The following is a 24,977-nucleotide window of genomic DNA, read 5'->3' as shown; positions in this document are numbered from 1 at the left end:
AGACTAAAATATAAATAACAATTCTTGCCCAAAATATCTTCATCCTAATTAATTAATTCTAAAGGATTTGGATCTTTTAAAGTTTGATTTTCACTCTAGAGAGTAAAGTGTGATCTCTTACTATTGATTTCATAGGTGTGACAAAAAATAAATATGAAAGAGAAACTATTCAAGGGTAAAAGATCACACTTTACTCTCTAAAGTAAAATTCAAACTTTAAAGGATCCAAATCCAATTCTAAAATAGCATCTTATTTCGTTTTGCTCTGAACTCTTCTTCTTTCTTTTTTTTTCTCGATTTTGATTCCACTGTCTTAGTCAACTCACTAAGTCTCTGTCATGGACAACAAACAACAACAATAACCTCATAAATCTCACGCATCTAAAGACCTTTTTCTTCTCAATTACCAATATTTTAAGGTTCAAATTACTTCTAAATTCTTCACGAATTAGCTTTTTTTCCTCTTCAAAAATCTTTGCAACTACTGCACCCAATTGTTCTCCGTTATGCTCCATCAACCCAGGTCAATTCTGTCTCCAAAACCATCGAATCACGTCCAAATTTTTGCTCAATTAAATCGTCTTTTATGTTAATATTGGCGGTGCTACCGATAGCGGGATCGACAGAAGAGTTCCTGCTTTCTTCTCGAGCACCGAGTGGAGGAGAAAGGAGGTTTCTGGCTGAAAATTGAAATAAGAGGGGTTAGGGTTTTATTTTACGTTTAATTATAATTAGGGATATTTTAGTAATTTCACATATTTTAGTCTCTACTTTTATCATAAACTAAATAGAATAGTGAGACATAATAATTTAATCTTGTACACTTTATACCAAACACAATATTAAGATTTATTTCAGTGTTAATCTCTCAGTTTTTATCTTTCAATCTCGGTCTCTTTTTCAAATGCTATTTAAAAAATTGAGACTAAATTAAGTCTTTATATTATATTTAGTATAAAATATATTGGATTGAGTTATATCTAAATAGGGTAAAGTACTAAATTGGTCCTCTACGTTTGGGCATAATCCTATTTTGGTCCTTAAGATTTAAAGTGTCCTATTTGAATTCAAAAAATTTTTATTTAGCTTCAATATAGTCTCATTGTGAGGTCAAAATTAAATAATTAACAAAATATACTCTAGGACAACAATACAAGAACAAAGTCGATAATATGGAGAATAAGTATACGTTTCAGAGGTACAAAATCAATATTGGATGTATCAATACATTTATTTATCATTTTCTTTAGTTCTATAGAAAATATTTCATTTAAATTATAAGAACAATAATTAAAAAATGTATTGATAAATACACGGTTGATTTTGTGCTTTTGGAGCTTGTATTTATTCTCTAAATTATTGATCTTGTTCTTGTACTGCTGTCATGTAGGACATTTCGTTAATTATTTAACTTTGACCTTACGGTGGGACTACATTAAAACTAAATGAAACTTTTTTAAATTTAAATAGAACATTTTAAACTTTAAGGACCAAAATAGGATTACGCCCAAACGTAGAAGACCAATTTAGTACTTTACCCCATCTAAATATCATATTTAGTTAAGATAAGATAAATATGAAGATTGAAAGATAAATTTAAAAAAAATATTTATCTTATCTTAATTAAATATAATATTTTTTAAAAAATATAATTAAATTTTAGTTTCAAATTCTAAAAATTTCAATCTCTTTTATTTTTATTATCTAAAAATACTTAAAAGAATAAAATTTTATCTCTTCAAATTAAAATGTTAATTTCAAATTGTAATTACTAAGTAGTATACTGAAGCGGAAGTATAGAATATAGTTTGTGGGATTCCCGGGCAGAAGTGGTAGTAAAGACTAGAGAGTTTTCTCTTCCGTACAATACACATCTCTACCTACGTGTGTGGGGTCCACTCTTGTTTGAGTCAAATACACCTCTCTCTTTGCACAGTGTAATTGTGTGTCGTGTATGGACTCCCCGAGTCCACATTTCTAATCTCAATAACCACCTGACTCATAAAAATAAAAAACCCTAGTTTTTTCACACACCTAACACACTCTTCAGGTTCTCTCACTCTCCTATTCCAACTAATTCCTTTTTCTCTTCCACCGCATTGTGTTTATTGGGAATTGGGCATATGGGTTGATGTTGATTAACTAGGTTTTGTTTCATGTGGGATTGTGTGCGATGATGATGATGTCGATCTGCTTGCTTGGTTGCAGGGAAAATTGAGGAAGGAAAATCCCCCCTTTCTTTTTCTCTATTTTCTTTTCTTTTCTTTTTTTTTTTTGGAAAACGCTAATTTTTTGGAGGAATTAAGGGTTGGGATATATGTCCTTCAATCAATCAAAATCCGACAAGAGTGACGCTGTGTACCGAAAATCCGGGCGATCTGCCAGCTTCAATCAGCAGCGAGGCTCCTCCGGTGGTGCATACGGTAGGGGCGGCGGTGCCGCACCTTCTCCGTCACTATCCTCTAACCGCAGGTGAGTTAGGGTTTGCAAATGTGTTCCTTTTTTTTTTGGGTGGGGGATTTGGTTTATGATGATAGTGGGTATTTGGAATGATTTATTTTCGTCATTTTTATTCTTTAGTAACATCCACTTTTGCACTGTTCTATGGCTGAATTTTCAATACAAAGCTTAGTTTGGTACAAGTATATTTGGGAGTGCCTTAGAACCTTGAATCAATTTCCAGAATACGGACCATTAGTTGCAGGCTGTAGTATGTGCCATTTGTGGGGTTTTGGTGGGAGTGTCGTGCATATTTTTTGGATAAAGTTAGCAATTTGACTTCTACTTTGTGCAAAGCAAATGATCATTCCTGAGGGACATTTATTTGAGATGTGATAAACGAGTATAAAGTTGTGTTTGTTGATTTTTCTTTTCCCCTGTTTTTTTTTTTTTTTTTTTTGGTTGTTTTCATTAGCATTTTGTCTTATTTTGTGTTATAATAAAATTCTTATTTGATACAAAAAATGTAAGAGGTGTTAGTTTTCATTTCTTGCTTTTCTTTTGAATAATGATGTTCTGATAATTTTTTATGGCTGTTACTTGTGTTAGTTTTAACAAGAAGTCTAATAATGCACAAGGTGGGCAATCTAGGGTAAACCCTTCTGCACTAACCGAGTCTAATAGTACTTATGCAACCCGGACTGCACCAAATGGTAGCCATGTACAGCCTCAATTTCATGGTAAGTTTTAGCAATATTTCCCCAGATTTTGCAAAATACTTTTTTGGTAGATATTATTTTGAATGAAGTGTACATTTACTAGTTATGTACTTATGTTATCTGGCCTGAAAGTTATGTTACATGACTGAGTGTTTGGTAAATGTGATTGTCTTTTATGGACATTATTCATCCACGATGAATAATAGGAGGATCTGATGCACCCGTTACCAATATCACTGTCAAGTCATCAGAATCCTCAAATGCTCAGAGGACAACCAGAGCTGTTCCAAAAGCTCCTACTTCTCAACCTCCCACCTTGAGTTCTGATTCAGCTGCTTTGACAACCGCTGCTAAGGGTATGTTGTTATCCATGTTGGTTCATATATATAGAATAAGTCAATATTTCTGAATGCTCATAAATATAACATTTTAACATGAAGGGAATTTTGTTATATGTGACTTCTGAGAGTGTTTTTGAATACTGTTTTGTGCCCTAGGAGATGCATCCAAGGCATTTCCTGTCCAATTTGGATCTATTAGTCCAGGTTTTATGAATGGAATGGCGGTAAGTTTCTCTTATCTTTGTATCACTTAATGTATCTCTAAACTTTATTTATGTATTATTTAAAGCCTGGAATTTCATGAGGAGTTGATGATGTTCTATTATAATAATATTCAGATTCCTGCTCGCACAAGCTCAGCTCCACCCAATTTAGATGAGCAGAAGCGTGATCAGGTATGCATCTTATTATTTTCTGCCCTTTATTTCCCTGTTATTTGTAGAACAATATAAATTTGCTAACAGCATCTAATCCATAAAGTAAGAAATTCTAATTGTTGACTTCTCTGGCTAGAAATTATTATTTTCGGAAATGAAATCAGTAAAAGAAGTGTATCTGTGATTTTATACGCAGTCTATTTGAAGTTGAGATAATGGGCTTTACTTGTTCTCATGGTAATTCAAGTATTATTATCTTTCATGAAATCTAGTTGTGTAACTTTCAGGCCCGCTATGATTCTTTTAAACCTGCTCCAGCACCAGCACCAGCACCAACACCAGCACCTCCTGTTCCAAAGCAGCACCCTGTGAAGAAGGATACAGGTATTACTGATCAATCTCATGCTGGGACTAGGGCGAAGAAAGATATGCAGGTGTCAGCATTGCCTCCTGGAAGCCAGATGCAAAAGCCTTCTGTTGTTCCTTTAAGTGGAATTTCAATGCCAATGACGTATCATCAGCCCCAGGCATCTGTACAGTTTGGTGGTCCGAATCCGCAGATTCAATCTCAGGGTATGCCAACAGCATCTCATCAGATGCCTTTACCTATGCCTTTGCCAGTTGGAAATGCTCCACAAGTGCAGCAGCAGGTCTTTGTTCCAGGCCTTCAACCTCATCAGATGCATCAAGGACTCATTCATCAGAGCCAAAACATGAGTTTTACTCCTCAAATGGTCCCTCAATTGCCCCATCAGTTAGGTAGCATGGGCATTAGCATTGGCCCACAATATTCCCCACAGCAAGGAGGAAAATTTGCTCCTCGTAAAACTACTCCTGTCAAGATAACTCATCCTGAGACCCATGAGGAACTTAGGCTTGATAAAAGGGCAGACACGTATTCAGATGGTGGGTCATCCGGTGCTAAATCTTACTCTAGTGTGTCTTCTCAATCTCAACCTGCAATGCCAGTTTCTCATCCTATTAATTACTATCCATCCCATGCTCCCTTCTATCAACCCTCTAGTAGTAGTCAGATAACACCAAATTCTCAGCCACTGAGATTTAATTATGCAGTGAGCCAGGGTCCCCAAAATGTTAGTTTCATGAATTCATCTTCTCATAGTTCACTACCTGTTAATAAAGTTGTCAATCATATCCCTGGCATTGTTGAATCATCAAATCCAAAATTTTCCCGGGATGTGCATAATGCTATCTCACAATCTTCAACAGGAGCAACTTCTGTGTCTGTTAAACTTAGTAGTGGGTCTGGTGTTGTGGACTCATCAGTTGCCAATTCCAATATTTCTGCTGCCCAAAAGAGTGACCCTGCCAGAGCTTCAGTAGTGTCTGGTAATGCTAGCTCCTCTTTGCCACAAAAAGGTTCTGAAACCTCCTCTGAGGCTTCGTTGGAACAGTCTAAGTTATCCGGTGATTCTTCAGTTTTGAGCTCATTGCCAAAACAATCTGCTGCATATACTAAGGTTACAGCTGCTCCCATGAAGCCTTCATCTGCTGTGAATGAGGAGGCTGTTTTAGTTGTGTCTAATAATGAAGAAAAGGGGAAGGAATCTCTGAGTAGGTCAAATTCTTTGAAAGATAATAAGAAGGTACAGAAGGAAGGCCAATTACAGCATCCAGTATGTTAGAGAATTTTGTTCTTGAGACATCTTATGGCTCTTTATTTATTAGTTTTCTTTCTGGTATTGACTTTTTACCCCTCACAGGTTGTACAGTCTCCTACTGTTTCATATGTGTCTTCCCAAGCTGTTGAGAGATCTACTGGGGATTCTGAAACTGTAGTAACTAAAACAAACCATTCTGCAGCTGTTATCAGTGAAGATATCACAACAACGACTGAAGATACATTACCAACTCCCCTTTTGAGTATGCCTCATGCTGAAGCAAAAAGAAATGGTGCTGTAGAACCTTCTACTCATGTTTCAGCTGAAGGACCTGTTGCTCAAGCTGCGGATAGTTTGAAAAAGAATGATGAGCTAGATGAATTTTCACAACTGGATAAACTTCCAAAGAATAAAGATTCAGAAATGGGTGAAAATACTGAAATATCATCTATTCAAGGATGTAAACGGGAGCTGGATGAAACTACAAGTATTCCAGAATGTGTAAACAAAAACCCTACTGCATTGGGTTCTTCTACAGATGTTTGTTTGAGTAGAGATGATATTGCAGTTAGTAGTGAAGCTGTTGTAAGTTCTCCGACATTAGACCAGAATTCATCTGATATTCCAGAAACAACATCAGAACATTTCGATGATGGTATAGAGAATGCTGGCAGTGTAGTTTTTCTTCCAGCACCAGATACTAATGATAGATCAATTTTAGATCAAAATAAGGTAAAAACTACATCTAAGGCGAAAAAAAAAAGAAAAGAGATTCTTCAGAAAGCAGATGCTGCTGGGTCAACCTCTGATCTTTATAATGCATACAAGGGACCTGAAGAGAAGAAAGATGCTGTTGTTAGCTCAGAAGAAGTGGCAAGAGTTTCTACTTCTGGAAGTTTGGAGCAGTTGTCTACTAATGCTGCTCAGCCAGATGCTATAGCAGGTGAGCAATGTAGGGAGAATAAGGCTGAACTTGATGATTGGGAGGATGCTGCTGACACGTCTTCACCAAAACTTGAAGTTTCAGATCAAACTGAACAGGTTATTGATGGATGTGTAGTCATTGTGAAGAGGTACTCTCGAGATTTCCTTTTGAAGTTTGCAGAGCAGTGCACCGATCTTCCTGAAGGATTTGAAATCACAGCAGATATTGCGGAGGCTTTGATCAGTGCCAACATTAGTAGTTCATGTGATCCGCATCCTTCTCCTGGAAGGAATATAGATAGGACTGGTGGGATGTCTAGGATAGATCGGCGTGGAGGTGCTATTACTGAGGAAGACAAGTGGAGTAAAGTTTCCAATTCTTTTCATTCTGGTATGCGTTTGGATAGTATTGGAGGTAATGCAGGATTTCGTCCAGTTCAAGGAGGCAATTTTGGTGTATTAAGGAATCCTCGCTCGCCTCTGCCATATGCTGGAGCTGGAGGGATTCTTTCTGGGCCAATGCAATCCATGGGAAATCTGGGAGGAATGCCAAGAAACAGCTGTGACAGTGAAAGGTGGCAGCGTGCTTCAAGCTTCCAGCAAAGGGTTTTGGTTCCTTCTCCTCCTCAAAGTCCTTTGCAGATGATGCACAAAGCTGAAAAGAAGTATGAAATCGGTAAAGTGACAGATGTGGAAGAGGCCAAGCAGAGGCAATTGAAAGCTATATTAAATAAATTGACTCCTCAGAATTTTGAGAAGCTTTTTGAGCAGGTAAAAGCAGTTAACATTGACAATGCAGTAACTCTCACTGGTGTCATCTCACAAATATTTGAGAAGGCTTTGATGGAACCTACCTTCTGTGAAATGTATGCCAATTTCTGTTCACATTTGGCTGCTGAGTTGCCTGATTTTAGTGAAGACAATGAGAAGATAACTTTTAAGAGATTATTACTGAACAAGTGTCAGGAAGAATTTGAGAGGGGTGAAAGAGAGCAGGAAGAAGCAAACAAGGCGGATGAAGGTGAGGTCAAGCAATCTAATGAACAAAGGGAAGAGAAAAGGACAAAGGCAAGAAGACGCATGCTGGGTAATATCAGATTGATAGGAGAACTGTATAAGAAGAAAATGTTAACAGAGAGGATTATGCATGAGTGCATCAAGAAGTTATTAGGTCAGCATCAGGATCCGGATGAAGAAGATATTGAGGCTTTGTGCAAGCTCATGAGTACGATTGGGGAGATGATTGACCATCCCAAAGCCAAGGTTCATATAGATGTATATTTTGAAAGGATGAAATCATTATCAAACAACATGAATTTATCTTCGAGGGTGAGGTTCATGTTGAAAGATGCCATCGATTTAAGAAAGAACAAATGGCAACAAAGGAGGAAAGTTGAAGGTCCAAAGAAGATTGAGGAGGTGCACAGAGATGCTACCCAAGAGAGGCAGGCCCAAACAGGTAGGTTGGGTCGTGGTCTGGGCAATAATCCAGCAAGAAAAAATCCTGTAGATTTTGGTCTGAGAGGGGCATCTATGTTACCTTCACCTGTTGCTCAGATGGGTGGATTACGTGGGCTGCCTTCTCAAATTCGCGGATATGGTCCACAGGATGCTCGAATGGAAGACAGGCATGAGGCTAGGATTCTCTCAGTTCCAATGAGTCAAAGATTGGGTGATGATTCAATAACCTTGGGACCCCAAGGAGGTCTTGCTAGAGGAATGTCCTTAAGAGGTTCAACTGCAGTTTCAAGTTCAACCAGTTTTAATGGTTATACTAATTTAGCAGAGGGCTCACCATACAGTTCTAGGGAGGGCCTAGCATCAAGATATATTCCAGATAGATTTGCTGCGCGAACAGCTTCTGATCAATCAAGTGCCCAAGAGCGAAATATCAATTACGGTAACAGGGACCCGAGAAATGCAGATGGGAATTTCGACATGCCTGTTGTAACTTCGCCTTCTCAACTTCAAGGGACAGCAGTCTCCCAGATTCCTTCTTCAGAAAGGGTTTATCCGGGGGAACGGTTGCTAGACATGTCAATGGCAGCAATAAGAGAATATTATAGGTACTGCTTTCTGTGTTGTTTCATTCCACTTTGTTTTCACTTCAGTTCGGGGAGAATTGTGATTTTTCTGAATAGCATGATTATTTTTTTAGAAGTTTCAATACTTCGGAGAAGTATAAACGTCAGTAAGCTGAACATGTCTAGAGTCTTTATGTGAAATCTTTTCAGTTCTCACTTAAACATGTTATTTATAATAGTTATATAAACTATCTGCCTTAAGATTATTAAAAACAAATTAATGGTTTGTGCCATTTCTTTTGGGTGTCATGTATATGGGCGTATGATGATACTTCTCAAGTGTTAGAATGGTGAACTTTTTTTAAAAAAAATATTGACTGCTGGATAAAGCTAGTGCAGAAATTGAAGTGTAGTTTCTGATATTTATAAATGTGGAGTTGTGGATAGAGTATTTAATTAGTATTGTCAATATTACATCTATACCTGTATAAATGTACAGGATGGTAAGTTGATATTGGATAAGATTTTGTGCATGAACTGTGCATATGGTAGTGCATAAGGTAGTTTTTGAACTGAACATTGTAAGTTGCGAGTAACTTATTCTAGTTGAGAGAGATAGGCTGGCATGGATGGGGGGAAGCCGGTTTGTTGAAAAGGGAAAAAAAAAAGGGAGAAAAGGAGGTTAAGTTCCTTCTGGATGTGTTAAACCAAAGAAATATGGCGGGTAGGTCATACATGCTAGACCTGAGATTCATAGCTTTTGAAATGCTATTTCCTTTAAAATATTTGCTGGCTCAGTGGGATATAATGGTTGTGTGAATGGGTTACTTATTACTGATTTAACAACCATGTTACAGTTATTAGAACATGTTATGCAATTTTTGTCTCATGATCCACAATGTCTTGTTGCGGTATCCCTACCAGTGTGATGTGTCTGATATAATATTTGTCTTATTACTGATTTAACAACCATATATTTTACGACATTTCTAGCCAGTTATGGGTATTTGATACTTTGAAGAGAATTAATTGTCCACATTAGTATAATACCTGTGAAATCTTTGTCCAACTGATATGTTTTACAATGTTGTGTCATTTGAATATATTATATGTTTTACCCTGAATCCGTCAAGTTTCTATTACTGACTTACTGTGTAATTTGTGTCCACTTTCTCTTAGTATATTTTTTTTTTTTTTTTTTTGGGGGGGGGGGGGGGGGAGCAGTTGAAGATATTAAATTCCCCCTTAGATAACCAATGCTACACTTTCTAAACTTCATACTTGAGTTCAGTCCAGTAGTTTATTTAATGGGAGATTGGGTAGTATTTGGGATTCTTCTGAGAGGTTAGTGTTATACAATACAAGGGTATTAGATATAATGTTACCTAAATCTTTAGGGGAGATCAATGTATGGTTTTAGAATATAGGGGAGTTGGGTTGAATTTAATCAAATTTCAACAAAGTTGAGTGTATTTTGCCCTAGTTTTGTTGTATCTCAGTTAACTTCTGGTTGAATTCCAGTTATCAGTTGAATTATTAAACCTCTAAATCTGATATTTAGGGAAGAATTGAACAGAAATTCCTCGGGCCAATCATTATAAATGTATAAAAACAATGTTGAAAACCATATTTTAATCCACTAGAAGAGTGTCTATTTCTTTATTTTTTATTTATTTGTTTTGTGGTGCTAATTCCTATAGATTCTGGAAAGATTATTATGGTGCAGATTTAATTTTATTCTTTTAATAATTTTTATGGGTGGTGAAACTTCCTGTACCATGTCAGAGAGCAGTTTGTCTAAAGTTTGTTTACGGTTGTAGAATTATTTTCAGTCATTTTATCACATAAATATCTGACAGCAAATTGCTCAATTCAGTGCTAGGGATGAGAAGGAAGTTGTTTTGTGTGTGAAAGATTTGAACTCTCCAAGCTTCCATCCTTCCATGGTGTCTATTTGGGTCACAGACTCTTTCGAGAGAAAGAACACAGAGAGAGATCTTCTGGCTCAGCTACTAGTCAACCTTGTGAAGTCTCAGGATGGTATCTTGAGTCAAGCCCAGCTCATCAAAGGGTTAGTTTTATATGATAATGAATGGTAAGAGAAGATTTGTTATTGTGATGAGAATTTTACTCATGAATCCTTTTTATCTTGGCTAGGTTTGAATCTGTTCTCAGTACTTTGGAAGATTCAGTTAACGATGCCCCCAAAGCACCAGAGTTTCTTGGCCGCATTTTTGCCAAAGCTGTAACAGAGCATGTAGTCTCTTTGAAAGAGATTGGGCAGTTAATACATGATGGCGGTGACGAACCTGGCAGTCTCTTAGAAGCAGGACTCGCAGCTGATGTTCTTGGAAATACCTTGGAGGTCATAAAAATGGAGAAAGGTGATGATGTTTTAAGTGAGATCCGGACAAGCTCCAACTTGCGGTTGGAGACTTTCAGGCCACCTGAACCTTTGAAATCAAGGAAGTTAGAGAGTTTTATTTAGAGGATAGAGATGCTCATAATATCCTTTTGAAATAGAGGGAAAAATTATTTATGCCTAGTGTTTATAGGATACTCAAATTTGCTGAAAACGTTTTCTCCATACCGGTTGGTGGGAAGAATTTTGCAAATGTGGTTTCTGTCATTATTTGTGACATCACTGGAATTATATAGCAGGTTCATGGAAGCAGCAGAAATTTTGGGCTGTTATGTCATCTTCGATGTGGGTTTTGCTTTCTCAACAGTCTATTGAAATATACTGACACATTGATCTGCATCGTATCAATAAATAGACACGAAGGGTTTTCTAGTTTGTGAAAGAACCTTTATGCTAATGGGACATGTGGTCAAGCATAATTGAAATTCGGAAAACAAAAACAATATTGGTACACCAGATATTTCTACACTTAAATACATTTAGATAGATAAAAATAATGTTATTTATTTATTTATTTATATTATTTAGTTTAACAAAATATAAAGAGAGCCTTGGTTGGTTGGTTACAAAATATTTGCGTCAAAATGACGTTTATTATAAGAATGTATGCGTAAGGGTCGTTACCTCCCGAAGGCCATTAACATTTGAGTAAAGTATCATCTTGGTTGGTCCTTGCCATTTTTTCGAATGACAACGCGATTCTTAACAAAAAACACGATCTATTTTTGTCTCTGATCCTGTGCTTTGTCTGCCAATGCAATCCTCCAGTCACTTTCATAGCGAAAACTTGACGGAAATTGTTGACGTGTATAGGCAAGTGGATGACATGGATGGCTTGGGTGGTAGCGAAAACTTACATGGAAGATGGAAGTCTACGTGGCTAGGTGAAATGGACAGGGACCTATCTGTCCGTTGGCAGTGCTGAAGCGAGAAAGAAGAAAAGATTCGTTGTCCCAAAATGCAATTGTGGGATTCATGCAATTCTTTTCATGTCGTCAACACAGTCGAACCCTAATAGGTTATTCTTTGGATGCCCATATTTCAACGTAAGAAATAATTAGTTATGTTCTTATTCTTGTTAAGATTTGTAGCAAGCATATCTTCATTACAATTCTAGTTTTTTCATTTTTTACTGTGTAGACTGCAGACTCTCATTACAAATATTTTCTATGGCTGGATGAATATGTTTCACTGTTTGAAGAGGAGCAAATAAATGATGACAGTCTCCAAGGTCAGAATCCAAAGCAAAATCACTTGCTGGGTGCAGCTATTTTGATGGAGGAGAAAGTGACTAAACTAGAGGACAGAGTTTCTGGTTTAGAGTTGCAGATGAAAAATTCTAGAGATATTAAGTGTATTAGGGGTTTTAGTTATCCATTGATGGCTCTTGTGTTTGTCTTTGGGGTTGTATTTGCAAATTATCTCCAATAAATGGCTCTTGTATTTATCTTTGGAGTTGTATTTGCAAATTATCTCCGATAATTTCAATAGCAGATAGAAAGTCTATGATTTTTGTTTTGTTTTGTAAGTGCCTGTTGTAACACCCTAATTAGCCTAAGCCTTAACTCGCGTCGTAAAGCAAAGGTTAATAAGAGATTACAACAGTTCTAAGCTCATATATATATATAAAGAATAGTATAATCTAGAAGTCCGATGAAAGATATAACTCGAAATAGGATTTCAAAAGCGCAAAACATACTAACGAATCTACTATCTGAAGGTACAAGAACTGATGCGATATAAGCAAGATAATAGTATAATAGTGTAATATCATAAGGAATTAGCCACGGCTCACGGAGTTTAAGCTGGCTAGCCATATACAGACCCTACAGAAACCTGACAGTTTGAAAACAACTTATACAAGTTTTGTTCTCTCATATACAAGCCTCTAGGCAAAGACCAAATACAAAAGTGAGAGATGTATAAACAAAATAAACAAAATAAACAAAAGACTCCAAAAGAATCCAAGGTCCTCCGCTTCTGTCACCATCCAAAGCAACTCACTGTGGGTTGCGACCTGCATCTGAAAAATACAATAAAAATATGGTATGAGAATCGGAGGTTCTCAGTATGGTAAAGTGCCCAGTGATGTAGGATATAAGACCCCGGGACGCCAAAGGCAATCCTAAGCTCCATATCCATCACAAGATTCAAGCTTAAAGTATTCTAAAACAGATAAGCATTAATATACCCACATTGACTTAAATAACCAGGTAATCTATCTTAGGGGATTTCTACTCTAACCAAACACCGCTGTCTCACAGCCTTCGCCAACCGATTCTCCATGCGATCCCATCGCCACCACCTTCCGAACCTCCTCAATCCCAGTAGAAAACACAGGTAATATACAATACAAGTAAAGCACAAGTAGAAGCATATAAGGCAATTAATTCAGATAGCAAGTAAGCATGTTATTCAATTAGGCAAGCCATTACAAGCAAACAAAGCATACAAATAGATAGAAAATGCATATGATGAATGCATGCCCTACTGGCTGTGATATCACATTGTCGGTTCAACTGCCAACCCGACACATCTCCATAGAGACGTCGCCCTTCGGATTTCTCATATGGGAACTCCCGAGATATAGTGCCCGGATCACTGTCCAGGTACCGGCGCCTGCACGCTCTATAGATCCGAAGTGATGCGAGCGGGATACTCTTGCCTCAGACCTCACATCTCAACGTAAGCGGGATTAACCACCGTCCTTACGCCACCGCCGCTACCTCGACAGGCGGGATTAACCACCGTCCCTGCCGGGCGCATAGCGTCTCATAATCTCAGTAAAAACATTATTTAAGTGGTTTTCAAAAAGCATTTCCAATATACAGAGATCCATCATCTCAATCCGAGTCCCCGACTCATCTCAACCACTGTCCATTCATAACTCAGTTTTCAAATATCAAAAGTTCATCATTCCTCATCTCATATATTAAGCATCCTTCACCTAACGTCAAGCCATTCTCAGCACGCCAGAAACTTAGGCCTCCATTTTCTAATTTATTATAAAATCATATACTAGAACCCTTAAGTTATATCCCCTGTTCTAATACTCAAAACTAGGCCCAAAAGTCTTAAAATGGTGTTATAGAAGCTTACAACCTTGTTGGAAAGGTAAAATAGTTGAAAACAAGTAAATTTGAGAAACAGGACGTGTGCGGCCGCATAGGGGTCTGTGCGTGCGCACATCCCGGAAATTTTAAAAGGTGTGCGTACGCACACGGGCAAAACTTACAGAATCTGTTCACTCACACAACTTGTGCTAGCACCCTTAACAGAATGGCCTTAACGTGTGTGTCCGCACAAGCCTGTGCGTCCGCAGAGGTTGAAATTCTTCCTTAGATATGCGTGCGCACAAGCTGTGCTAGCGCTGCAAACAGAACGCACTTCCCTGCCTGTGCGTGCGCACAGGTGTGTGCGTCCGCACAGATCAAAATTCTTGTAGGTTGTGCGTCCACACAAGGGTGTGCGCCCGCACATATCAGAAATAATGAAATTCTGTAACCTTGCAGAATTTCATATTTTTAACACCAACTTTGAATGATCATAACTTCCTCTACAAAATTCCAAATTTTGCAAACTTTATATCAATTTAAAGGGTTTTCAAAGATCTTTAATTCTAAATAAATTCAATTAGTTTTGAAAACTGAGGCAAAAGTTATGATCGAACAAAATTCACCGAAAATCTATTTTTACCAAAAATTTCCAAATGACCAATTTTCCCAACTATCATATCTCAAACCAACCAAAACAATAAAAAACAATTCCAAACTCTCTTTTTCATCAAAATTTACCTTTTTACCATTTATTCTTTTCCTTGTCTTGGTTATCGCATGGAAAGACTTCGTATTTCTATACATGTTATGAGCTGCTGCCAGTATGATGCCTTTCTCTCACACCACTTCTCAGCTAGGATTTGGAGAGCCCAACCTCTCGCCAGCAAACACTCATAAGCATGACCCATTAATTTCCTTTTCCACCTCCATAATTTTATGATATATCACCCCATACTTCCCCTTATTCGAACTCCGTACTCCGTAGTAGCGCCTTCAACTCTTTCAACTTTTCCACCACCGATTTGTTGCCCAACCTTGCCCCTTCCTCCTTCACCACATTTTAAGTTCACATGAGACAGCCAAGCTTCTAAGGTTCTGAATGGTTTAGGGGCTCTAGTCGATCTCACCCAAACACACCAGCAAGGCACAATGGTCAGCTAGGGAGCGATTTAACCCTTTTAAATTTAAATTCTCGTATTTACTCATTCACTATCAACAAAGACCCAGTCTATTCTGCTGTAGGATCTACCATCATACCATGAATATTTTCGATCGCTCAACTCCAAATCCACAAGTTCCATACCTTAAATAATCTACTGCTTATAGACAACGAACTACAACCCCTCCTTGCATGCTCATTAGTAATTTCATTAAAATTCCCCCCTAATAGCATGGGGACATCAACTTCCTGCTTCACTCTTCTCAATTCATTCCATGTACACTTTCTTCTATAGTATAAAACACAAGCTTCTTATCTTTTCTGACTTTTCGATCAATCACTTTTAATATTAGAAATGGTACGTATAACATTTCTCTCTCTGCTATTGACTACTATTCTAATAAAATCCAATAATCTAGATTCATCTCACCCTCATTACAAACTATTACTCTAGTCACACAAGATATATATATATATATATATATATATATATATATATATATATATATATATATATATAAATGTAGACATGAAATCCAGGATTTGCAGCAACTCAACAATAAGCTTAGATCAGGATCAAATTCACAAGGGCATATGTAAATTCAGTAAAATACATCCTATATGTAAAATATGAACTTCCTTATAACACTATCGTTTATCATTCTAATTATTAATATACTCATGTACAAGGGTTAAGGGCAGTGCCAAAAGAATTGTATATAGAACTCCAAATATCATAAATGGAATGGTTTTGTATACACATCGAACGCTTCACAAGCTGTCAGCTGTGGTTCCTGTTGAAAGAAAAGGCAAAAGAAAAGTAATAAAGAGGAGTCAGTTCAACTATACGAGCATCTCAATACACAGATAGATACTAACTAGTAAAAATTGCCAACAAAATTTGAGAAAATAAGGAAATGTTTGGTATGTGTTTTCATTTTTAATATTGTGAAGTAAAGAGTAAAAACATAGATATGATTTAAGATGAAAATTCACATGCAATTGTCTTCACGTAAAGTTTATAGTTGAGAACTGTAAGATAATTTGAATAGTTCGACGAAATTGTTCTCTAATGATTCTCAACTATTAACTTTGCATGTGAGTTTTCATCATGATTTTATTGCTTTAACAATTTTCTCTTCTTTCTTTATTAAAATCTAAAAATAGAGAACATTGAAAATGAACATCGAAAACAGTTTTCTAAACCAAACAAACCTAAATTTCACCAAGTTGAAATCCCTAAATAGCCATATTTCTTAAAAAGTTTTTACTAAATTGCCATTATTTTTAAATTATTTATCAAAAAGTCACTATTTTGACATCGTGGAAAATTTTATTTCTTTTAATGCTGATGTGGAGGTGCATTTCCCATAATACCTCCATGCCAACACAAAAGTAATAAATATTGCTACATAACAAAAATGGCATATCGATAAATTGATATATAATTAAAAGAAGTGACAATTCTGTAATAAATTTTGAAAATTATGGCAGGTAGGGATTTTGGGCCCCCCCTTACTTTTATCTGACCAAAAGACCAAACAAACAAACAAATATGTAACTCAGATTCACTTAGTCCTCGGAAGATTTTGACAAGGAACAAGTATATAAAAGTATTTACATTATTCTTTGAATGTTTGACAACAAATAGATCCCTAAAAATTAAATAGTTTGGTCCCTTCAAAATGCATGACATTAAATAATTTCCTGAATGCTCATACTTTATTGAGAACCAAAATATTGGACAAATATCGCATGCATCTTTTACCAATCAATATGATATCAAATTTTAACTTTCTGAATACATGTTTGATATCACATTTAAACTTTTAGTAGCTTATTTAATGTCAACAAGCTTTTAGGGACGAATGGCCCATTGGTTTTATCAATTATTTTAGGATTCTAACATATTTGGATAACTCTTTAAAAAATAATAACAACCAAAAAGAAATGTTTTCAAAATTTTATTAGAAGCTTAAAAGAGTAGCTTTTGATAAAATGATTTTAACTTCAGTTTCACAAAGAATTCATGTTTCATAATAACTCTAAGTATATTTAGGAACCAAAATGCATTTTATCTTTCTTTAATGCCATTCCCTATTTCAATATGTTTTAAAATATATATTGAAGATAGGGAATGAAATTAAATCATCTACCAATTTCCTTCACAGTAACTCTCTTAACACATACATAATCAACAACAATTAACTGATTAAGTTATACAATGTGTATCACGTTAAAATTCAGACCATGTAACACTATTTGTGACAAAACATCATTCTTCATTTGTTATGCATAAAAAGTCATTTGGGATCAAATTGGTATAAAACCAAAGGACCAAGAAAAAAAGTGATAAGCTATGAAGAAGGAACACTTCATTGAGTTGTTATGTCTGCATGTTAGACACATTTTGGACACTTTGATACTCATCTGTCATGTATGTCATCCTTATCTAACTGTGTTTTGAATTAAAAAAAAAAATACTTCTCCGAACACACTTAGACACACTCAAATATGATTACGTGTCGGCATGTCTAATCCTATTCTTGTTATATATTTTTGAAATGAGTTTAGAAATATTATGTAATATTAATTATTAATATAAAAATGATAAAAAAATCTTTAAATAATTAAAAATATTCAAAACATTTAAAAAATTTATACTTCATATTTTATATATATGCCATCTTTCTTTATCTGTTATGCTAGTGTCCATACTTCATAGGTGATAAGAAGAAAGGGCTCTATTTGCCTAATCTGAAAAGTGACCTAAAAATGGTATTTGCACTACTTTTTGTGTACACATCCTTTGTACACTTTGTTTTATGGCAAACTTTGTATTTTCTTTCACATCTTATCAATCAATTTTAATACAAAAAATAGATGTATAATAGAGGTGTATATAAAAATAATCCGTATAACATTCTTCAAATTAAACATACGAATTTCAAATTAAGCTGCCCAAGCATACCTGTCTTAGTCCACCAATACCGCTGCCTCCAGTCAATAGCATGGAGAGGAGAGAGGTAACTACACCACCACCTATAACATCACCATCATTGCCAACATTTCTGATGGCAGTGCGCATTGCATTCAGAATGCTTCCGTATGTAGTCCCATGACCACGCTCAATGGCTTGGATGAAACAAAACGTCATGGCCCCAGTTGATGTAATCTTTGAAAGTGCCTGTTTACAGGATTAGTGATAGAAGAGATAAGCTATCTCAGGTAGAACTGTAACAATCTTGGACACATCAATGTAATTTTTTGAGACTTACAGATGTATCAGCGGAAGTTTGATGATCATCGCATCCACTAAAGGAGATAACTTCTCCACCAGCTGATCCTTTCCATGTACCTGACCTAGGGCGATGGTCCTCCCATACATACCGTCCACTCCTATACAAAGAAGCCAGAAACAGAGTGAATACTAGGGCGATGGTCCTGCCATATATTCTACCGTAAAGATTATTCAATGGGCTAGTTTCTTTCTGATTCTAGGACAAAAGTACCCCTTTTTTTTCAAAAATAAATACTTATTTTTTGTTGAGTTACTTTTGTGCTTCAAAAAAAAAAAAAAAAAAAAAAACAACAGAGGCAGAAAATAAACAATTTTTCTTGCACTTTCTGAAAAGAAGGTAGGGACCTTTTTCTACCAGAAGTAGAAGAAATTGAAGAGAGAGAAATCTGAAAAGATTAAGATTACCAATTTATCTCCACATATTTTTAAAAGGACAAATATATCGATGCAGAAAATATAAAAGCCTAACCACTATACTTCTTATGAGATTTTTTTATTGCATTATCCTAAAAAGGAGATTAAATTATAGTGAGTATTATTTGTTAGATCTAAAAATTTAATTTAATTTCAAAATAAAAAAATGTATTAATACATCGAGAAAACGTGTTATATATATATATATATATATATATTACATTTTACTATTAAAATAAAATATTTTTAACTAAGACATCATTTAAAAAGATAACATAGCTAGTATATAACAGCAAAAATTTAAGCAATTATTGTATTTTATTCCAATAAGTAGATATATAATAAAATAATTACACCTTTTAAGTTTTCAAAAATACCATGTTATGTAAATAGTTTTTTTCCTCATGCCCCATAATAGTAATTTTATATTAAAAAATACTTTAGATATTTGTCATATCCAAATACTTAAATGTTTATGATTCTAATTAAATGTACTTTTATAGATATATCATATATCCAAATACAAAATATTTTTCTATTTCTACTTCTGCTTTAGCTTTCGAAGAAATACCTCTCTAGACTGCACAAATCCAATATATATAAATAAAAGAAAGACCCTAGTTCTTTTGAAAGCACTAAACATAAAAATACCAAAACAAAGGCAAAACAAACATATATCCTAATTTCCTTCATCAAAAGACTCCTTCACCAAAGGTTGCATTTTTTTTAATATCAAACACACACACACACACACTTGGTACATCAATGGACATAATTATTAAATCTTATCTATTCAATTTCTTTACACTTAGCCAAACCAAATTATGTAAAGTTTTCCTCAATTAACCTCAGTAATTGAAGCTCCAACTTCCCAGGTTTACAATATTTCCTGCTCTGAACTCCTAATTTGGTATCCACTCATCTTATTCCCATGAGTTTGATAACCATTGGCGTTAATAACCTATCCAAAGCATGCCTATAGCATATCTTCCATTTCATTCAACTAGCTTGAATCTTATCAGTTAAGCCACGGTTATTAACTCCATATGGAGCAGGGTTAGCCTAATAAATGCTATCATATACTCTTCTAGACTCAGCAAGGATTGCAAGTTTGCAACATTTCCAAAAAGCAAGCACTGAGCCATTGGCTTTGGGTTTTCAAACTAAAAAGGTGCGGATTCAATCAACCCTTGATACAGACCTGATAGGAAAAATGCAAAATGACTGAGTAAACACGTTACTTGTCATTCCCTTTTCTTACATATTCCTTTTCTATGGTTATCCTGTTACTACTTGGAGTATCCTCATATGGTTTTTCCAAGATGAAAGAAGCTCAATCACATGTCATTTCGTATCTTTGCATTCACACTTTGCAATCGCAACATAGGCTTAAATGTTGACCTCTCCTAACAAAATAAAATCGGTTCTGATACGAGATATCTTACATTAATATGCTCTCAATTACTATTTCCTATAGCTTCTTAGTGCAACAAATGAGTTTAATTTCTCTACAGTTTGCATAATGAAGCATGTCTTGTTTGCTCTAGCAAAGATATATCAAGGTGAGCTCCTCTTCAATTCATCTAGCATTTTCTTGCATTTCATTTACTTATTAGATAAGAGGGTTGGTAAAATTTACAAGACATCGTAGGCTCACTTAGACAAAATGAACTTATTATTTAAATTAAAAAAATGGATGTATGAGTTGACAACAACAAAAAGATGCATCCACAAAAAGATATTGGTTATTGATCATTGCTGGCAGAATTATTGAATATCTAAAAGAGATTTTGGCAAATACTTTTCTTTTAAGTTTTATCAAAAGATTTTCTAACAATCATAATCCCATAGTCAATTCATAACAACCAAACCATGCAACTGGGAAGTAAATACAAAATATTTACTATGTAAAGAAGATAACCTGTCCATTCTGCAAAGAAATGGCAAATCCAGAACAGTGCCACTGTGGCAAGCATCAATTAGTGCATGCAGCCTAACCCCAGGTAGTAGAGGTCTGACAATTGTTGCATTAATCTCGTCATCTACAATCATGCCCTGTGTTTCAAAGTCAAGGGGACATAATGTTTCATCATATCCATCAGCTTCATCACCACTATAGTTCCTTTGTTGTGACCCATGACCCGAATAATGAAAAACCAGCGAGTCTCCCGGTTGACATCCTTGTACAAGCCAAAACATAGCCATCCTCATGTTGTGCTTATTAGGAAATTTTGGGCCATAAGGATCTTCTTCTTCTGCATTTTGATGTTAAAATTCAAAATAATGTAAAAGTTAAGCAGCTTGACAAAAAAATTAATTAAGGTGGCAAGGGAAAATGAAGCCTGGAAATTACTGAGATTTAATCAATAATATGAGTTCTATCAATTCTTATAATACATTTACTAACATGAGAATGAACTTAAAAGTATAAAAATGTTATGTGCAGTTGTGTTTAAGAGGGCTGCTGGTTAATGGAAAGTAATTAGACTATAAATTAGCAGCTGGTTTGTTTCTTGACGGATTGTAATCAGTCCTTAGTTTAGTATGATGAAAAGTATCCTCATCCAAATGAGTGAGGAACTGTGAAAAATATTTTTAAATAATGTTAGAAGGTTTTAGAAACCAAATTCCTGTGTTCTAGTGAAATGTCACCACATTTCCTATTTTGAAAACCTTACAATGCATCTAACCATTTTCATATATTTCTTCGAAGATGCTTTTAACTTGTAAGTTTTATTGATAATTGTATATGGTGTTGGATATATTTTAGGCATGACAAATATGATATGATGATAATTTCTAAAACTTACAACACATTGTTTAAATTAATTATGAACAAAAATGAGTATCTTAAATATTGAACTGGATGTACATGTACACACTAACAGAATGGCCATGCAGCAAGGAAAAACATTTATCTTGAGTAGCCGCACCTCATGAAAATTCCAAAATATCAGTGGTGAGAAGTTGTTCTAACTTAATGAATGATTCATCAAGGTGTTAAATTTTATCCCACCTTGATACAACTTCAAATTTGTCTATCCTACTTTTAGATTTTATGCTAACCTGCTTTTGATGCATGTAACCAACCCCACCTAGTGGACAAGGATTTGCTGTTTACATCTTTAACCCTAATAATGATATAATTTTTAGAAAAGAGAAAAAATTGTAATATTAATTGTATTAAAAAACTATTTTGGTTGCTGCATCTGCCTCTTTTCCACCATTGCCTTCATGTTCTTGTCCCAATAGGTTAAAAACCTCCTTGCTCAACCACCCAAATTCTATGTCCAATCCCTTTACTTTTCATCACATAACAGAACCTTCCAAAATTCAATAACACCATCTCATTCAAGGCCTTTCTCATTCTTTCTTCCTTTTTCCCATTATTTTTGAGGGGTTTTTAATTAATTTTAGGTTAAAAATACAGGCACATGTTGATTTTACTTAAAAGATGGGTTTATCTAGTTTGTTTGATGTTAATTGTGGAAGCTGCAACTTATTTCTTCACCCAGCAACAATGTTTATCTGCTGTGTTTGTCGGATCAAGCTCCTCTAAAGTGAGGGAGTCGATAAAGCGATAAAGTGTGAGGTTAATCACTCTTAAATTACGATTGTGGGGTTCAGATATGATGGGAATTACAATTCAATGGTGATTAACCCCTCACTTTATCACTTTACCAATCTCCCCACTTTAGAGGAGTTAAATTCGTGTTTGTCTACCGTTGTTGGATGTTACCACAGAATTATGGATAAAGACATCAAAACACAGAATTCATTTATCAATACAATAAGTTGTTTCAAACCATAGACTTGAGTTTGAAATAGAGTTAGAAGTAATTTCTTAATAGAATTAGAATTCTTTTCTCACACTAAAAGCTTTCCAAACAAACGATCTATTGTGGAAGGAGATCACCTATCCCACTACTATGTGATCCATCAATTGTCAATGATTATCTTGATTTGATATATTTGACTAAATTGTCATCTAATGAATTTTAAGTTTTAGCTATCAATTTCACTGCACGGGAGTTTCCACCTCAATGGAAACAATAGAGAAACCCTACATGACCCATATTGGGAATGATGAGTTATCAAAGAGAGGAATGCATATGTCAACAAAGACACTAGACTGGGGACTCCTTGATTTGCCAAAAGGATAAGAAGACAAGTGACACTAAATGTAAATGATGACAGATGCAACAATAGAGAAATTAATTAAACAATTGCTATATTCCCTAGGCTTTGAATGAAGTAACTCATTAATTGTAAATGGAATAAGAGTAGAAATCAAAACTCTAAAATCATACATTACTGAGTAAATCGCAATTACAAGCAAAATTCCCAATTCCACTTCTTCCTGCAATAATTGATTTCACCGAAGAATAAGCAACGAAAACAAGATCAGAGGAATTACCGGTGAGCATGATGATGCAAGATTCGGGGAAGTTGAACTTGTTCATGAGAAGGTATTTCATGCACTTGGCGTCGTTGATGCAACCCTTCAATTCGTGCCGGGAGTATTTGTACGAAATGCCGACGACCACCGCCTTCTTGCGGCCGTGAGCATTCGGCGGGGGGCCCGGCGGTGCGTGGTTGTAGGGGGAAGGGGCCGTGTGCGGCGGCGGTGGAGGCGCGTGGGTCGATGAGTGTGGCTGGTGCGGGAGGGCGCGTGGGTCGGCAATATGAGTGACGGCATGGCACAACGCGCAGCGGATTGAGGTGGCGCCAGGTGGCAACTGCAGAGGCGTGTGGCAGCCAGAGCAGTTGACGAGCATGTTGCTGTACATGATTGCCTTGGGTAGGGGTAGAATTGGAATATGGTGTTTTCTCAGTTTGGTGGAAGTGAAGGAGAAGGGAAAAGAAGATGGAGAGCGTGTGCGTTTATCAGTGGTTGTTACCGACGGCGCAGTTTAGGTGAAGATCTGCGTTTGTGATCAGGTTAGTTGCCTGGGTGGGACACGGTTTCTAATTTCATTTATTTTGATTGGAAAGGGAAAAACTTTATCTCTGACTTTCTCTGTGTCTTTTCCGTAACTTTACATCTTTTTACGATGATTCTAGAATATTTTTTCTTACTCCCTTGCGTTTTGTATTCATCTTTAAGAAAATGATTCGAAAAAAATTAAAGTTACAAAATTATTCTAAATTTATTCCTTTAGTAAACAAACATGTGATATTAATACATATACATATACAGACTACAAAAATTATTTTTACCACGGAGATAAAGATAATATTTTAATTGAATATTAATATTTAAAATATATTATAATATTGTGAAAGTGTAAAAAAGTATTCAACACGTATTTTGTATGTTGTCAAGATAATGACTCGTGTTCAATACGTATTTTAATAATGATACGACACGTACTTGCGTGTTGATTATTTACCTGCAAAATCTACATACATGTAATTACATCAAATAATTTTATTTTTAATAAAAATACCAATTATTTTTTCATATAAGAAAAATTAGCCTACATACTAAATCACTGTTATATCAAAAATAATATTTTCGACAAAGATATTATTAAACTTTTTGATAAGCTCAGTACTCAACAAGTTTTTAGACTTCGATTATTAACAAATGCCAAAAATATTGCATTGTCGATCAACTTATAAGTACAAATTAGAACTTCTTTGAGAGCGGTCAAGTATTCAGCTATGTACTCTCTGAAAATTATATTGTCGTTTTGTATATCGACAAGAAAGATTCGATCAAAGACAGAGGTGTGTCAATGTTATTTGATGTCGACGTCGAGGAAGATTTAATCAAAGAGAGATATAAAGCGTTAAAGAGTTTGAAGATTTCAGTATCTGTGGCATATTAAAAAGATATGGTCGAAGAGGAGGTTAATGCCGAAAAAAGTGAAGTGTCTTTGGCGAAAACGGTTATTGACGAGATAATTGTATGTGGTTATGTATCAAGAAATGATTGATCGAAGGTGTGTATAAATAGAAGAGCGACCAAATAATAAAGGGTTAGAATTTCACTTCAAAAAATACTCTCGCACACTCACTTCTCTAGTGACTTTTTGAGTCTGTAACAAGTTTATTTTCTGTTGAATTCCTTCTATCATTTTTTTCATTGTTCTTTTGAATTCTGTATTTTAAAATTCAGCAATTTACTTTTATTGCAAATTTAAATTTAGTCATTTTTACATTCCAGAATTTTT

At 35.4% G+C, this 24,977-nt stretch overlaps 2 protein-coding genes and 1 long non-coding RNA gene across 5 annotated transcripts; 1 reads left to right on the top strand and 2 right to left on the bottom strand.

The window, feature by feature from the left end:
- The first annotated feature begins 1,803 nt into the window (after window positions 1–1,803).
- On the top strand, window positions 1,804–11,250 carry LOC112697322 (eukaryotic translation initiation factor 4G). 3 transcript variants are annotated; one of them, XM_025750450.3, is made up of 10 exons: window positions 1,804–2,050; window positions 2,209–2,472; window positions 3,049–3,179; window positions 3,365–3,514; window positions 3,656–3,723; window positions 3,838–3,894; window positions 4,164–5,513; window positions 5,601–8,488; window positions 10,323–10,517; window positions 10,604–11,250. In XM_025750450.3, the coding sequence occupies exons 2-10, from the start codon at window positions 2,318–2,320 to the stop codon at window positions 10,932–10,934; spliced, it is 5,325 nt and encodes a 1,774-aa protein (XP_025606235.1). In that variant the 5' UTR covers window positions 1,804–2,050; window positions 2,209–2,317; the 3' UTR covers window positions 10,935–11,250. The 3 variants fall into 3 exon arrangements, with proteins under 3 accessions (XP_025606235.1, XP_072053620.1, XP_025606237.1); XM_072197519.1 differs by having other exon boundaries at window positions 1,831–2,050; window positions 4,164–5,483; XM_025750452.3 differs by having other exon boundaries at window positions 1,837–2,472; window positions 4,164–5,483.
- A 1,296-nt stretch (window positions 11,251–12,546) lies between these two features.
- Window positions 12,547–15,518, bottom strand: LOC140173508 (uncharacterized). The gene is made up of 2 exons (XR_011862615.1): window positions 14,663–15,518; window positions 12,547–12,891 (listed from the first exon to the last, which is right to left on the bottom strand). It is a non-coding gene; the product is annotated as an uncharacterized lncRNA (long non-coding RNA).
- A 107-nt stretch (window positions 15,519–15,625) lies between these two features.
- LOC112697321 (metacaspase-1) lies at window positions 15,626–23,820 on the bottom strand. The gene is made up of 5 exons (XM_025750448.3): window positions 23,216–23,820; window positions 20,720–21,053; window positions 18,362–18,482; window positions 18,055–18,270; window positions 15,626–15,877 (listed from the first exon to the last, which is right to left on the bottom strand). Exons 1-5 carry the CDS (start codon window positions 23,586–23,588, stop codon window positions 15,818–15,820), a joined length of 1,104 nt encoding a protein of 367 aa, XP_025606233.1. The 5' UTR covers window positions 23,589–23,820; the 3' UTR covers window positions 15,626–15,817.
- Window positions 23,821–24,977: the final 1,157 nt, after the last annotated feature.

This window comes from Arachis hypogaea, chromosome 6 (assembly GCF_003086295.3).
Source record: "Arachis hypogaea cultivar Tifrunner chromosome 6, arahy.Tifrunner.gnm2.J5K5, whole genome shotgun sequence".
In the NCBI taxonomy this organism is placed as follows: domain Eukaryota; kingdom Viridiplantae; phylum Streptophyta; class Magnoliopsida; order Fabales; family Fabaceae; genus Arachis; species Arachis hypogaea.
Note: the sequence above shows the minus strand (reverse complement) of the source record. Positions and strands in the feature narration are given on the sequence as shown.

Bases quoted from the DNA above. Each gene is read 5' to 3' on its own strand.
- LOC112697322 (XM_025750450.3), top strand. From the start codon at position 2,318: ATGTCCTTCAATCAATCAAAATCCGACAAGAGTGACGCTGTGTACCGA. The intron at 3,724-3,837 runs GTAAGTTTCTCT...AATAATATTCAG, and splicing joins GTTTTATGAATGGAATGGCG to ATTCCTGCTCGCACAAGCTC. The intron at 3,895-4,163 runs GTATGCATCTTA...TGTAACTTTCAG, and splicing joins ATGAGCAGAAGCGTGATCAG to GCCCGCTATGATTCTTTTAA.
- LOC112697321 (XM_025750448.3), bottom strand. From the start codon at position 23,588: ATGTACAGCAACATGCTCGTCAACTGCTCTGGCTGCCACACGCCTCTG. The intron at 18,271-18,361 runs GTAAGTCTCAAA...TCCTGTAAACAG, and splicing joins AAACTTCCGCTGATACATCT to GCACTTTCAAAGATTACATC. The intron at 15,878-18,054 runs GTATGCTTGGGC...TTCTTTCAACAG, and splicing joins GTATTGGTGGACTAAGACAG to GAACCACAGCTGACAGCTTG.